A 16,558-nucleotide genomic window follows, 5' to 3' on the forward strand; every position below is an offset into this window, starting at 1 on the left:
TTTCATAAATCTAAAATTACTTAAAAATAAAAAGTTAGGGGTGCCTGGGTGGCTCAGTCGGTTAAGCGTCCAACTTTGGCTCAGGTCATGATCTCACAGTTCATGAGTTCGAGCCCCATCTTGGGCTCTGTGCTGACAGCTCAGAGCCTGGAGCCTGCTTCAGATCTTGTGTCTCCCTTTCTTTCTGCCCCTCCCCTCCTCAAGCTCTGTCTCTCTCTCTCTCTCTCTCTCTCAAAAATAAATAATAAAACATTTAAAAAAACTAAAATAAAAAGTGAAAAAAAAAGATTGCTAATACTCAATTGTCAGGGGTTTGGAAAGAATTCTTATGCACTCCTGGTGGTAATATATATTACAGCCTGTTTTTAGAGAGCAATTAAGCATTGTTTATTAAATATGAATGTGTTTATATTTTTTTATTCAGAAAATCTATTTCTATCAGCAGTGCACGGTGGCAAGATGGTGATGCACATTTCCAAGAAGAGGAAGTCTATGGCAGATGGCATCTTTAAAGCTGAACTGAATGAGTTTCTCACTCAGGAGCTGGCTGAACATGGCTACTCTGGGGTTGAGGTCTGAGTTACATTAACCAGGACAGAAATCATGGTCTTGGCCATCAGGACTCAGAGTGTTTCTGGTGAGAAGTGCTGGTGGATCTGGGAATTGACCCCTTGGTTCAGAAGAGGTTTGATTTCCCTGAGGGCAGTGTAGAGCTTTATGCTGAAAAGGTGGCCGCAAGAGATCTGTGTCCCAGTGTCCAGGCAGTCTCTGCTTCACACATTACCAGGAGGCCTTGCTGTGCAGAGGGCCTGCTATGGTGTGCTGTGGTTCATCATGAAGACTGGGGCCAAAGGCTGTGAGGTCGTAGTGTCTGGGACACTTGAAGGACATAGGGCTAAATCCATGATGTTTGTGGATGGCCTAATGATTCACAGTGGGGATCCTGTTAACTACTACATTGACACTGCTGTGTACTATGTGCTGCTCAGACAGGGTGTACTGGGTATCAAAGTGAAGTTCATGATTCCTTGGGACCCAGATGGTGAGATTGGCCCTAAGAAGCTGGCCCTAAGGAGCCCCTGCCTGATCATGTGAGCATTGTAGAACCCAAAGATGAGATACTGCCTACCACCCGCGTCTCAGAACAAAAGGGTGGGAGGCCAGAAAGGCCTGCCATGCTGCAGACAGTACCCACAGCATAACAAGGTTTCCTTGGCAGGTGGATCTGGAATCTGGATTTTGCTCTGTAAAGACCTTTAATAAAATCTTTGAAAAAGAAAAAAAAAAAAATGACAATCTATTTCTTGGAATTCCTCTTATAGAAACTTGAATGCTAGCTTTTGGAGTGTCTTTCCCTTCTTAGATAATTCGGCATAATTCCTCCCAATGAATCTAGGAGGTTGTTAGAGAGTGGAATGTTTGGTTTTCTAACTTCAGAGTTAAAACAATCCTTATTTTTTTATAAAGTAACTTATTATAAAATAAACATTTATTTATTTATTTATTTATTTATTTATTTACAAAGCATGCAACTACAAGTGAGGGAGAGGCAGAGAGAGAGGGAGAGAGGAAGAGAGAGAGAGAGAGAGAGAGAGAGAGTCCTAAGCAGGCTCCAAGCTGTCAGCATAGAGCCCGATGCAGGGCTCAATATCATGAACCTTGAGACATGACCTGAGCTGAAACCTAGAGTCAGACACTTAACTGACTGAGCCATCCAGGCACCTCCGTATGGTTGATGTTTGAAGTAGAATGGAAATTAAGTTCCCAGAGTAGAGCTGGTTAAATAATTAAGTTCCTAGGCTTTTAACTCGAGGAGTAACAGGTCTGAAGGCCAATGGGGAATATGAAGGATACAATGCTACCTCTGGATCTGGAGAACATGAAGTGTGGGAGGTTGAGTGGCCTCCAGCTGAGAGGGCTGCAGGGTTATTTCCCATTTTAGACAAGGAAGTGCATAAATGATCCTTGAAAAGGAAGAGGGATTACTTTGTAGGTTTTAAAATTTTCGAATTTAGTTTGTAAAGCACTGTGGAAACATTTGAGGGGGCACATAGCCGTGGTAGTTTGGGGCAGGGCACTAGAGATTCTTAGAGATTGGAGAAGTTTACACTTTTAGCGGGGATGAGCAACACAGAAAGATGAGGTTGCAATATAATTTGTACAACTACTGTTATGGTGGAATGTCCTGGGGTATTAGAAGTAGTCCAGCTTTTGGTAAATTTAACTAGCCATGCTTTCCTAGCCCTCACATTTGCGTATGACTTTTCCTTGGTCTGGAACACCTCCATCTCCTTTTCTCCCTTTCTCAGGCCAGTTCAGGCTATGTTTGGATCTATAACTTACTCCAGGAAGCCTTCCCTGAGTGCTTTCTCTCCTTTTAGCATGTGTACTTTTCCCCTGGTAGCCTTTCTCACCATACACAGCGAGTTAAGTTCTGGAAGAGAAAAGACAACTGTCTTGTAGAAGGTCCAGCCCCTATGTAATCATACCATAAATTACACGTCTTTATAGTGAATACAATTTTTTTTTCAAGTTTAATATTATAAAATTCAATTCCAGTTTACAAAATAATTCAACATGTTTCTTTAAAGAGTAAGTTCCACTACTAATGATTTGACTCCTACACATTTGCTTCCCCATGTTACAAACACTGCCACTCCATGTTTATGTGTGGAATAAACTAATGAACTGAATTTAACTTCATCCAAATCTTTCTCTGCCCTTGATACATAACCTTTGAAAAATATTAATACTATTCAGATTCTAACATTTTAGTATCATTTAAAAAGTATTTAACCTGTATGTAATATGGCATTTGAAACTGTTGAAGAAATACCAAATCCGTTTGTACATGTTGAGCTGTTCTTATGGGTTTAAAAATTCGTCTCAAAAAATAAATTCCCTAGGCAGATGCAAGGCATTATGTCACGTTCATATGGACACACATCCCTAGGTAATACATGATATACTTGTGAAATGGAATATTTCCCGCTAGATGTATTCTTTCTCTTAGTAAAATTAAACTATTTATGTGAAAATAACTGTCCACAGTACACTCGTTGTAATATTAATATAACTAAATCAATGCTTTTCCCCCCTTGTTACATTTGTGATTTTCAAGGCAGCAAAGTCTAATACAATTCTCACACCTCACTTCCCTCTTAGGGAAAATAAAATTTTCTCAAGTTCCAAGATATTTAAAGCGATGCAATTTACAGAAGCAGTAGGTAGAGTGTGGCTCTCGGTATTATTTACGTTTCTTTAGTGGTAACTTAAGTTAGCAACGTCTCTTTTTACGTCCAGTGTACTCTGAGTAACTCCTTACACGACAAAAGCCAGAAACAAAAATTGCCTCCCAAGGATTTGGGCTGGGGGGTGAAACCTCAGGGATTTGTGTGGGAAGAGCCAGGCAGGGTCCGGGAGGGCTCTCGGCTCCCTCTCGTCACTACTCGGCTCCTCTCGGTTTCCTCTCGGTTCTTGCTCGGCTCTGTTCGGCCCCTCCTCCCACGGGGCGGGGGGTTGGGGAGGGAGAGCGAGAGAGAGAGACAGAGAGAGGCAAGGAGAGCGGCGGCAAGTTCGGCGCATGCGTTCACGTCTGTGGCTGCTTTTAGGGCCGTGCTTTGCCTTGTATTTTCACTTCCTTCTCTTGAGAGCTGTATCCGGGTCGTTGCTTTCTCTATTGTCTCAGGCAAACGGCCTCGGACTTTGCGAATTCTGGGTCTTTTGTTGCATCTGGTGCAGGCTAATAAAGTTTTTCTTTCTTTTCTTTTATTTTTTTTCTAACAGTTTTGACGGAGGAAATTTACTGCCCGGGGCTGCTGGGGCCTGAGGGCGCCTCTGACAGGGGAGCCGTGGGAAGGGGCGCGAGCTGCAGGGGCCGGTTCGGCGAGGACTAGGGGGCGGGGTGGGGGGCGGGAGGGGACCGGGGCCGCTCTAGAGGCGCCCGGGTCCGGTGGCTGCACCGATTTTAAGTAGCATCTTTCGGATTTGTTGCCGCGGTATCAGTCCCGACCTCGGCGCTGCCTGGGCTCTCGAAGCCTCTCCCTAGGTCTCCTCCAAACGACCACCTCACGGATTCCTTAGTAAGTGTGTCGGAGGCCTCCGGCGGGAGAAAGGTGCATTTCAGCCCTTCTAGAAGTCAGGGCCTGTGGGAGCAGGGTGGGGGTGGCAGATTCCTGCGGGAAACTGGACCTTTTTTGGACCTTCCACGTACACGGGAATGAACAAGGCTTCTTTTATTACCTGGGCTTTGCGGTTTCTTTGTATTGACTGTTACCATATCTAAGTGAGGGATTACGAACAAGTGGCAGAAACATAACAAGGTGCAAGAGGGTCAGCTTCGCTTTTGGTTCGCCTTTGCCGTACCCCAGGCTGGAGCTGTAGGTGTTGCTGCCCAGCCCTCCCCAGCCCGCGTACCCACCGCGGGCTTCTTACACCATTTGCTGAGAACTGAATTAGACAAAGATTCCCTGCACGAGGTCATCTGTGTCTTCCCTCAGCATCACAGGTGTCTTCTGTCCTTGGTGTGATTATTAATGACAATGTAATGCTTTTCTCTTAACAGTGGATCGCAGCTCCAAGAGGAGGCAGGTGAAGCCTTTGGCAGCTTCTCTGCTAGAAGCTCTCGATTATGATAGTTCAGATGACAGTGATTTTAAAGTTGGAGATGCCTCAGGTAAATGTTTCCTTCTCTCTTCCCTTTTCTCAGCTTCCTGGAATTGGGCTTATTTTCAGAGCCTATTAAAAATCGGTTTTGATTTAAGTGCCAATTTAAAGTTAAAGCACATAAACTTCATTTATTTTGTCCATGTGATTTCCCTAAGGTTCTTTTACTAGAACCTGCCGTTGCTTCTGTTTATGTTGATACTCAGATAATTAGCAGGCAGAAAAAAACTTATTCCATTGATTCAAAAGCATTTTCTCTACTCTTTACTCAAAAATATATTTATGCTTATTTTTTGGATAGAGGGAAAAAAAATCGAGAAGTATTGCAAAATCAATAAATACCCTGGGAGTATCGTGAGCCATATACAGCCCATGAGCAGGGTTCTTTTCAAATCACTTGACACCCTCTGAGGGGAGTTTTGCTGTTTGTCTGTTAGCTCCCTTACCAGAATAAAATTAGCCAGTGTGAAAAGTTGTACTTCGTGGTAGGTGTTGGACCTTGTGGATTGGGCCTTCCAAACAACTCTGAAGTATAAAGATACATGTTTGCTCATTATACTTTGTGATTCTAAAAACAGTAAACTTTTTAAAAAGGTCATATATTCACATACTAAATGGAAAACAGAAAAATATGGTTTTCCATGGTATCTTCTGTTTATTGTGCTTCATGTATATAGTTTTAATTGCAGGAATCTGAGAAATGCATACAAATTGTGTTTATTTTATGTGAAAAATACTAATACACATGAACAATAAAAATTATTTTAAATCTGTCCCCTTATATTGGAGATTTAAATAAAATGAGAAGTTAAAGCCTTTTCAATTTCATTCCTTTAGTACTTTTAATATATTCTTCCGGAGAGCTTTCTATACTTAGTCCTTTCTCTCTCCTTTCCTCTGGTTTTTCTTTTTCTTTTTTCTCCTGCTCGGGATGGTAGGAGATGAAATTAGGTTGTGTTGTGTTTCTGATATTACTTTCAATAGCATCAGCAAGGAGAATTTGCATTGTTATTTACTGAGAACATTTTATTTCCATAATCTCATTTAACTTTTATAATAACTTAATGAAGGAGATACTATTTTACAGAAAACAGGCCTGAATTCAAAGAACTTTCATGAGGTCACTTAGGCCATAATGGATATATTTTGACTCCAAAATTTAATAATCTTTTCACTGCTTTGATCCTAAAAGTAAATAGATGTGATTTTAAACTGAAGCTACCTGGATGTTATGACTAATTGAGGTCACTCCCAACAATCAAAAGTTAAGTTTATCTTGCCTTTTAATCTTTGCTTCTCAGCTACTTTCTTTCTCATTTAGTCAATTCACTGATGTTTGGTCCTTCCAAAGAAGGGGAAAAAAAGGGACGGGAGGTAAAATCCAAAACTATTTATGTTCTCTTGGTGAGAACCTTGGTAGATAAGAATATTTTTGGTTAGAGTGTAGTTTTGGTCAAGGTTGTTAACTGTGACAACAGCCGTTGGGTCTCAGAAGTTATGAGTTATTTGAACACCAATTATGAAAAAACTCTAAAGCCAAATCTTTAAGTGTTCCATAATTGTTTCTGTGACAATAAATCCTCACTTGGTAGGTTTTTTTGTTTTATTGAGATGTAGTCATTTCAGGTATCACTATCACTTGTCTTTACAAAGGTTAAAACAATCTAATGATACAAACTACTTTCTCAAGATAATTTTTGGTATCAAGCTAAGTATAGATTCCTGATCTTGTAAATCTTTTTTTTTTTTTTTTTTAACGTTTTTATTTATTTTTGAGACAGGGAGAGACAGAGCATGAACAGGGGAGGGTCAGAGAGAGGGAAACACAGAATATGAAGCAGGCTCCAGGCTCTAAGCTGTCAGCACAGAGCCCGACCCGGGGCTAGAACTCACGGACCGCAAGATCATGACCTGAACCAAAGTCGGCCGCCTAACCGACTGAGCCACCCAGGCGCCCCTGATCTTGTAAATCTTAATCAGAGTTGATGGGAATTATCACTTATGTGTGAAAAATGGGAGGATGAGTTGTTAGGCTGATAATTTTTTTAAAAATCTCTTAAAAACACTAAAAATATATACACATTCTGTTCCCTCTTGTATCATACCTAGTCTGTTCTATTTGTGATTTACTTCTTTGGCCCCTGTGCAGTTCTTATGCTATTGTAAAGGAGATTATAGTAGAAAATGATTTTGTTTAAAGTGGTTAATAGCAATTGAATCTTATTTTCCATTTTTGGTTAAGGTGCATTCGTGTCCCCCATAGCTGAGGTGGTGGCTTACTCTAGATTACTAGTGTTTCCTGTTTGTATCCTTTCTTTGCCTGAGGTAGTTGAACTCTTACAAGAAATAAGACATAGATTCTTCGTTGGTTTTCAGTCGTGTTAGAGTTGTGGGATCCCAATCCTATGTATGAGTAGATGAAACTGAGGTGGAGAAATAGCTTACCATCTGTCTGGTCAAAGCTTTTAAAAGCAATGTCTAGAAATGACTTGGTGAATGAACTACTGACTCCCTTAGAACTTAATATTAAAATGATTAGATTGGTTGGCCTCCATTTTTATTAATGGGATTCTGTGCATCAATTTCTTTTGCTCTTCATTTTGAATTCAGAAATTCTGGCTAAAAAACTTCATATTTCTGTTTGGCTTTGAGAATATAGACAATTCTGAAAGATTATATTCAATACCTTTGCAGGTAAACATAATTTTATTCATGTAGTTCTCAGTGATAAAATACAAAAAGGTAAATATTGATCAAAAAATGACCTACCAATAAGATTGGCAAGTAATGTTAATGGCCATAAGTCCTTTAGAAAAGTACAAACTGAAAATAGATCATCTTTTGTTTTTTCTTTAATGTGAAATTAGAGCTGAATTTCTTTTTTTTAAATACTTTGTTTTTAAGTAATCTATACATCCAACATGGGGCTCAAACTCACGACCCCAAGATCAAGAGTCACATTAGAGCTAAATTTCTCATTTTTGGTTGAGGGCAGTCAGTAAATAAATTGTAAAATTAATAAGTTTTAAAACATTAGAATTATGGTGATAACCACCAGAAGAACCATATGTAGACATGTTAAACTGAACCACATAAAATTACCATTTTAGATTATTGGCAGTTTTATCATTTAACCTAGTTAGACTGGTTATATTTGAGACTTGATCCTAGGATTGGGGTTAGGAGAGATTACATTTAGTAATCTGATGTATAAGTGGAATGTTTTTGAAGATGAGTGCTTGTATTCCTTCTAAATAAAACAAAATAGCAGTGTTGTTTCCACTAACACACTGGCCAAGGTAGGATGATTAACTTTAGATCTTGGGCCATAGTTAGTTTAGTTAGGACAAATTGCCAGAAAATAATTTACCTGAAGGGTCAGGCTGCTACTTTGCTTTGGTAGTATTTTGCACTTAATCTAATTTAGGCTAATTGGTCAAGATATGTATATTGATCTTTAGTTTTGTTTAAAAGCACTTTGCTGGATATTATGGTGATTTCACAAAGAAGAGTGATGATATTAGGATAATTAAATTAGTAAAATAACAATGCAAGGCATGATTGATTACTTGTGTAGTTTAAGTCAAGGAAATAGGACTACTTTATCTAGAACAATTCATTGAGGAGATGAGTTGAACTAGAAACTGAAGGAGAAGCAGCCTAGGTGAGGGAAACCTTAAATATTAGAAGTGTGGAGCCTGGAAAATGTCCAGGGGATTGGGGATCTGGATTGAGTAAAAGAATAAAAGAGATGTGCTTGGGAAAATATAATGAGGTTAAATTGAGGCTTTATATTGCTGGACTAGGGTTTCTCAATCTTGGCACTATTAGCATTTTTGTTACATAACTCTTTGTAATGGAGGCTTGTCATGTTTATTGTAGGATGTTTAGCAGCATCTGTTTTCTACTTACTAAATGCCTGTAGTATCTCTTCTTCCTTCCACCGCCATGAGCAGCCCTGTCTGTCATGGTGACTATTCATCCATTGCCTCTAGTCATTGCCAAATGTTCTCTGAGGGACAGAATTCAAATTGTTCTTACTTGAGAACCACTGGTCTAAATTTACCCAAAAAATGTTAAATGACACAGATAATGAATAGAAGAGGAGTTGTGTTGGTTGACTAGTTGACTTTTTAAGAAGGATGTACAGGATTAGTCAAAAATGGCTTCAAGGAGATAACTGAATAACCTGTAGACTGGTGATCTGTCTATTCTGTATTGTGTATATTTATAAATGCTAGTCGCTATTGCATTAGATCAGTGAAGGGAATAGTTAATTAAGGTTGATGAACAAAGATGATTCTTTACATGGCAAAGCTAAAATAAAACTGAGTCAAATCATACCAATTTTATTGTTTAATATTTATCATGGGGAGAACTTAAGCATTGAATATTGTGAAAGAATTCTTGAAAGTTGTTTTTTAAAATCTGTGTCTGTAAAAAATTGCTTAACTGTCAAATAGCTATTGTTTCAAGAGAGTTTGCTATGTTGTGTATTTGAGAAAGGTTACTTTTTACTTAACTGAATAGAAAAGAGGGATTTCAATTTTAAAGCTTTTTTCCTAAAAAAAAAAATAAATTTATTGAAGAGTTAGAATTGCTTCTAATGCTAAGTATCTGACTTACGTGATGTATCTGACTTATTTCTCTAGTCTATTATTACCTTTAAAAAAAAAAGATGTAAGAGTGATGGATTTGGAACTTGACAGAGTCATTGTTTGAATTTGTAATAATAGGAAATTTTTCTTTGCAGCCTACAAAAATATAATTATAGACAAAGACTCTGATTTTCTCATTGTTATTTTTGTCAAGCTATGTTTGTAACTAAATATTGTTTATCTCCATCCCTCAAGTGCATATGTACCAAAAAGAAGTGATGACTAATCATATGTGAAGAAGTTATTTTTCAGAAATCAAAGAAAGATAAAATTTGATATAATCCTGATGCCTGCAGTTGGAGTATGAATAATGTATTGTATTTGGAGAATGAAGGGTTGGGTAAGCTACTAGGTTTTGGATTTGTGGAAAAATTTCAGATTCATCTAATATGTTAACATATGTAAAGCATTTAAATCTTTTTTCAAATTGCTTTCTATTCAGACATGATTATAAAACAAAAAGAGAATCAAAGAGTATCAATTTCCCTATACATTTAAAAATAAATGATTGGCATTGGGAACAACAACAACCAAAACAAAATCATAAAAATTTTTAACATTTTGTAAAATTTACCAAGCAATAACAAAGTTGGATTGGTCTCAGCTTTTTTTTTTTTTTTTAATTTTTTAATGTTTGTTTATTTATAAACATTATTTTTAATATTTATTTGTCTACCAGAGGTAGACAGAGTGAGAGCAGGGGAGGGGCAGAGAAAGAGGAAGACACAGAATCTGAAGCAGGCTCCAGGCTCTGAGCTGTCAGCACAGAGCCCAACGTGGGGCTTGAACTCATGAAGGGTGAGATCCTGACCTGAGCTGAAGTCAGATGCTTAACCGACTGAGCCAACCAGCTGCCCCTAGATTGGTCTCAGTTTTGATTAGGTACCCACGTTTGTGCCCCAGTTAATCTTACTTTTGTTAACTGTTGTTGTTTTTATTGGTAAAAATTATTAGGAATGCTTTTTAGGTATTTCTAAAAAGTATCTCTGTTAATGGGGGCCATCTCTCTTAATTATGGCATTGCTTGCAAGATGTTCCAATTTTCTGTAGTCAGTATGCACAAAGACTCTTTTTTGACTTAGAAGTGTTTAGTTAATTCTGCTTATTATTTTTTTTTTTATTTTTATTTATTTATTTTTTTATTTTTGGGACAGAGAGAGACAGAGCATGAACGGGGGAGGGGCAGAGAGAGAGGGAGACACAGAATCGGAAACAGGCTCCAGGCTCCGAGCCATCAGCCCAGAGCCCGACGCGGGGCTCGAACTCACGGACCGCGAGATCGTGACCTGGCTGAAGTCGGACGCTCAACCGACTGCGCCACCCAGGCGCCCCAATTCTGCTTATTATTTATTAGATCCTTATTTAAAAATATCTAGAAATTATTTTACCATAAGTAGTGTTTCATGGTAGGTTGGGTTTAATTATGAGTGGTGTTAAAAAAAAAATCACAATTTTCTTAACAATTTGCAGAACTGCTGGACTGAAAACAAGTTACCTAGTTGTGGGTGATATTCTTTATTTTTGAAATTCAGGAAGCTCACAAATCCAAAAATGTTTCTTAAGTTTGGTACACACTTGTTTCATGGTAAAACCTAATTGGAACTGATAGTTTATTTGTAGTGTTGCCTTATCGTACTTATCATACTTTTTAATGCAGATACGTGTTTCATTATAGGATAGTGCCACAGACCTCACTGGAGATTTTAGTGTAATATATTGTGTATACACCATGTTACCCTTCTAAAATCTGAAAAAAGTCAAAATTTTGAAAGACATCTGGCTCCAAAAGTTTCACCTAAGGGATTGTTTACCTACATGGTACTGCCATTGTGTTCTATGTAAGATTATTTAGAGAGGTTCCTCCCCCCACCTGCAACAGTTTTGAATAAGTCTTGGGTTCCTGCATGGTCATCTTGAGATTGACAATTATTTTGTAGGGTCAGCCAGTGTCTATTGTATGTTAGTCTTTATTTTTTATGTGATTTAACTTGCAGGATTTTTTTAATCAATCATTTGTAAAGTATTCCTAGGATATTTTAGATACTTGATACTAATTACAACTTTCTTTCTTTTAATGCCCAGTTAATTATAGTGGCTAAGGCTGGTTAACAGAAATTAAAATGGTGTGGAAACATAGACTTTTTTCCACCATTTTTATTACCCTTTTCTTGGTTATATGCTCAAAAAATTTATCACTCTACAGATTTTACTGATGGTGTTGACCATGACCTGATTATGACTGGTTGTTTCTTATTTCTTCCTGTTCCTTTCCTTTTTTCTCCTTTCCTTTATTTTAGATTTTTATTAATTTGATTAGGTATAAAGAGGATTTGAAGGTTACTGGGTAGTGTTGGTCTAAGACAGCCTGGCCTGCCCTCGTCAGGAGTGGAAGAAACTTGCCAGAAAGCTTGAAGTCCTGCATGAATTCTTTAATATTCTCAGCCTATCTTTCTAGTGACTACTGTGGTTGCTCATTTCCAAGATAGATTCTCTTTTTAAAAAATTATTAATTTCTTTCATTCTGGGGCTATTGTAGTTACTGCCTAGAATTTTCGAAAGTTTAGGTGGCTCTTACTGATAGGAAAGGTATCCTAATAAGCAGGAAAATTGATAACAGCTCTTGCAACTTCTATTAACTGTGCTAGTGCTATTGTCTCTTTTCACCTGTGAACTTGGTACTCATAAAATTGACTGATATGTTAGGGATGTTGACGGTCATAAATACTTGTGCTCATTTTTGCTGGGTAAAGAGTGAAATAAATGAAACCAAGTTTTTTGGGCCAGATTTTTCTTGTTCTGAATGTGACTCAACACTTGTAGGTTCATACAGTTTATGAAAGGAAGATGGAAGAGAAGAAGAATTTGATCTGTATTATATAATTAAGTTAAAATTAAGTGCCCAATTTAAAAAGAAACACCTTTACTTTTAGGGGAAAAAAACTGTTTCTAGGGTACCAAATATAGCATGAGCTATATGACACAAAATAGTGCTCTGCTTTTTAAAGCATGTTTTAATTTAGAGTTACATATATTCATCTTCATTAGTGCTATATTGAATTAAAACCATTATACCAACTTCATTGATTTATTTAATCAGGTTGGGAATGTCTACCATTCTTTGACTTAACTTTGTTTATATTGTTTTGCAAGTTGCTCACAAATTTTGGTGGTTTCATTTGTGTCAGCGTTGTGTGTGTGTGTGTGTATGTATATACATATGTGTGGTTTTTTTTTCTCATATTTTCAACAGATTCTGAAGGGAGTGGTAATGGAAGTGAAGATCCTTCAAAGGACAGTGGAGAAGGTTCCTGTAGTGATTCTGAAGAAAATATTTTAGAAGAAGAACTGAATGAAGATATTAAAGTAAAAGAAGAACAACTTAAAAATTCTGCAGAGGAAGAAATACTGTCCTCAGAAAAACAGTTAATTAAAATGGAAAAGAAGGAGGAAGAAGAGAATGGAGAAAGACCTAGAAAGAAAAAGGAGAAAGAGAAAGACAAGGAAAAAGAGAAGGAGAAAGAAAAAGAGAAAGAGAAGGAAAGAGAGGAGAAAGAAAAAGCGACAGTATCTGATAATGTGGCTGCTTCTGCTGCTTCTACCACACCAGCCACAAGTCCTCCTGCTGTTAACACGTCTCCATCAGTCCCCACTACAACAACCACTACAGAGGAACAAGTCAGTGAGCCAAAAAAGTGGAACCTTCGTCGAAATCGACCGCTTTTGGATTTTGTATCCATGGAAGAGCTGAATGATATGGATGACTATGACAGTGAAGATGACAATGATTGGCGACCTACTGTAGTAAAGAGAAAGGGAAGATCTGCATCTCAGAAAGAAGGAAGTGATGGAGACAATGAGGATGATGAAGATGAGGGAAGTGGAAGTGATGAGGATGATAATGATGAAGGCAATGATGAAGATCACAGCAGCCCTGCCAGTGAAGGGGGTTGCAAGAAGAAGAAGAGTAAAGTTCTTAGCAGAAACAGTGCTGATGATGAGGAACTGACCAATGATAGCCTGACACTATCTCAAAGCAAGAGTAATGAGGTAGATCAACCCAATTTTTATGATATCTGTCTGTCTGGGGAAAAGGGAATTCTTCTCTAAACCATTCTGCTCGTTATATTAAGTAGCTTCCTTGAAATCCTATTTATAGACAGCTGTGGGAGTGAATGAGCACCTTAACTGTAACATTTATTCCTTTGGTCAGCCAGCCTTTATTGAGTATCTACTATTTGTCACCGTCCTCAAGGAGCTCAGAATCACCGTCCTCAAGGAGCTTGCAGTCTATATAGTTGGAGAAATATTTTTATACCCATAGACTAGGGAAATGGTAGTTTTCCTTTCCCCTTTCTATTCTCTCATCCCATTGTTCATAGGACTGCTGAACGGTGCTCAGTGAATTATGGAAACAAAGGTCACCTTTATTTCAACTTAGTTATATCCTGTATCCACATGAAAATTTAGACTTCTAGAATACTCTAGAGTAGGACAACAAACAGCTTAATGATTGCCTCAGACTTTTAGAGACTCACTTTAAGGTTACTCCCTTTACCAGTTGTAACACTCATCATCTGAATAGTCACCAAGTCTTTGCTTTAGATGTAGGGAGTATATGTATACGTATATTTAGTGAATAAGTTCTGTCTGCAAAGAAATGAAAAAGAAAAATCAAACATTCCTGTCATAAAACAAACATTTCTGTTATAAAACTACAGTAATGACTCCTTCCACTTGAAGTTCTACTACCGAAAGTTAGGTTTATCCATTGGGCCCAAGATGCAACATTCAAGACTCTTCAGTCAAACACATCTATGTCTCTTTGTCTGTGTGTTTATGTATATGTTTTTCTTCAAAAGAAAGATTGAGTTGTCGTCTTACATGTAGATGTACCTGTTACATCAACATGTAGAACTTAATTAAGTCTGTCATTTCTGTTAATGTGTTTATTGTCATGAAAATTCACTTCTTTAGCAAGCACTTTTTTTTTTTTTCTTCATATCATTGAAATAGGGTAAACTGGTAGGGAGAATTTCCTTGTATACTTTATTCTTTTACATTACTTCTACTTAAAAGTTTTTCGTAGCAGTGATTACCTATTTTAAGTAAGTTTCATTTAAAAACTTGGTAATTTTTCTTACCAGAATACTAAGTAACAGGCTCTGAGTGGGTTATATGCTGGTAGTGATGAAATAGTTTATATTTTAAATTATAAACATTGGCAAACTTCTAGGTTATCCACTTTCATGTGAAGAATGTTGCCTGCCTCCAGTGCTATCCTAATTCTTATATTTAGGTAATGGAAAATTGTCATTTGGAATATGATATTTACAATGCTATAGCACAAACAGTTCCATATTCCCAGTGCCAATTTAGGGAAATAGAAATATGGAAAATTCAGTCGTTCAGATTTGATTTAGGCTTTATCCAGTGTATTTTTTGATTTGATTTGATTTAGGCTTTACCCAGTTTGTTTTATAGTATTTAGTACTCAGTCTCTCTCAAGTTAGTAAGTTTACCTTTGGCAGCATCACTTTCTTACTTCATTTTTATTAGTCTGATGTTCACAAAAGTAGGCTGGCTCACGACAGAGGCAGAGTTAGATTTATGGTAAGGTGTGGAAAATACCAGCATATGTTGAGAAATTTGCCACATAGGATGTATACATTATCTACTTGTTAATAATCTGCAATACATAACATATTGCTTAAGAGGTTGTAGACTGTCCTTTATGGTACATTGGAAGGCCACATGTGCTATTTTAGGTTTTGTTTTTTTTTTCCTACCAGGAGAGACTTTAAATAATGGGACTTTATATATTTAGATTAAGTCCCAAAGAAATGAGATTCCAGAGTATTTCTTGGAAATGTGCCTCAATAAAATTGTCAAGAAGTTGCTTATAGTAGCTAAATTAATTTCTCTTGTGTTAATTTATGTTAATTTTCCTTTTGCTCTACCCCCTGCAGAGATGTAGAAGAACTGATAGAAAGTTAGTTTTCCCTTGATAATATTCTACCTGAAAGCTTGGTGACTATTTTTCCCCAAGACTCTTCAGTAATTTTTGATAATTCTATTTCTATTTAAATGTTACTCAAGTTAGATAAAAAAAAAATTAATAAAAACTAATCAATGGAGATTATTATTTTATATTTCTGAATTTCATGTTTATGTGCTCTTGATTTTGTAAAAATGACTAAAGGTAATTCTTTGCCTATGGCCATTGTTTGTATCTTAATCTTCCTGGTTATTTTAGGTAGTGATACCTTGGCAAGTATCTATTAGTTAATACATATATATTTGATTATATTCAGAAGTTTAATTTTTCTCTGCTTTTAAGTATTCAAATATTACTTTGTAGTAGAGATATATTTAGTTTATAAGCAGCAAACTTTCTTAGCTGCTATGTTAAGTACTTTTGTAGGGAATTGATGTTGGACATCCTGTAAATGATGCCCAGAAACTTTAATAATTTTAAAGTTTTTTTTAGGGGAATTTGATTTGGGGGGGGTGGCTGGGGACCTTTTATAACTACTGACTCTTCTTTTTAATGTTTATTTATTTATTTTGAGAGAGAGAGTGCGAGCAGAGAGGGGCAGAGAGAGAGGGAGAGTGAGAATCCTGAGCAGACTCTGCACTCTGGGCACAGAGCCTGACCTGGGGCTTGATCTCATGAAACATGAGATCACGACTGAGCTGAAACCAAAGAGTCGGGTGCTTAACCGACTGAGTCACCCCTGTGCCCCTTACTATTGACTCTAAAAGCCTTAACATGCCTTTGCCATAGGCCTTGAAATACTCTAGAACAGTGGTTTTCAAACTGTTTTTTGTCTCAGAACCCCTTTATGCTCTTAGAAAATCATTGAGGACCCCAATGTAGGTTATATATGTTGTTATTTACCATTTCAAATTAAAACTCAGAAATTTCAAAAAATAAGACATGCAGAAGCACACCAGTTGTCAGATCGATGACCCTATCCCATGTTATGTAGTTCTGGAAGACTACATTATATAACCATGAGAGAAAGTGAAAAAGGCAAATAACTTTCGTATTGTTATGAAAATAACCTTTCTCTTCTGGACCCTATGAAACAGAATTCCACAGACCACACTTTGAGAACTAACGTTTTACACCTGGGCATTTGGTAAACCTGCAATTTTACATATGGGCACTTGCCTTTGCCTGTAACATTATGACATTTTTGAACTTAGCGTGGTTTAAATAATCCCCTTGGAAT

At 37.2% G+C, this 16,558-nt stretch overlaps 1 protein-coding gene and 1 pseudogene across 5 annotated transcripts in view; both read left to right on the plus strand.

Annotated features, from left to right (window-relative positions):
- Positions 1-439: 439 nt before the first annotated feature.
- LOC109263750 (40S ribosomal protein S3-like) lies at positions 440-1,282 on the plus strand (annotated as a pseudogene).
- Positions 1,283-3,601: 2,319 nt separating this feature from the next.
- PHF14 (PHD finger protein 14) overlaps positions 3,602-16,558 on the plus strand; it is a 208,877-nt gene continuing 195,920 nt past the window's right edge. For 3 of the 5 annotated variants that reach the window (XR_008420551.1, XM_019443446.2, XM_019443455.2), the window contains exons 1-3: positions 3,603-4,082; positions 4,565-4,675; positions 12,574-13,370. Coding sequence is in view for 4 of the 5 variants with exons in the window: in XM_019443446.2 (XP_019298991.2) it covers position 4,082; positions 4,565-4,675; positions 12,574-13,370 (909 nt within the window). In the remaining variant the exon portion in view is untranslated. Of the gene's footprint in view, positions 4,083-4,564; positions 4,676-12,573; positions 13,371-16,558 lie in introns of all 5 variants that reach the window. The other 2 variants (XM_019443453.2, XM_019443454.2) reach the window with 1 other exon arrangement.

The sequence above is a fragment of the Panthera pardus genome, unplaced genomic scaffold, assembly GCF_024362965.1.
Source record: "Panthera pardus isolate Hobbes unplaced genomic scaffold, ASM2436296v1 HiC_scaffold_8, whole genome shotgun sequence".
NCBI classification, from domain to species: Eukaryota; Metazoa; Chordata; class Mammalia; order Carnivora; family Felidae; genus Panthera; species Panthera pardus.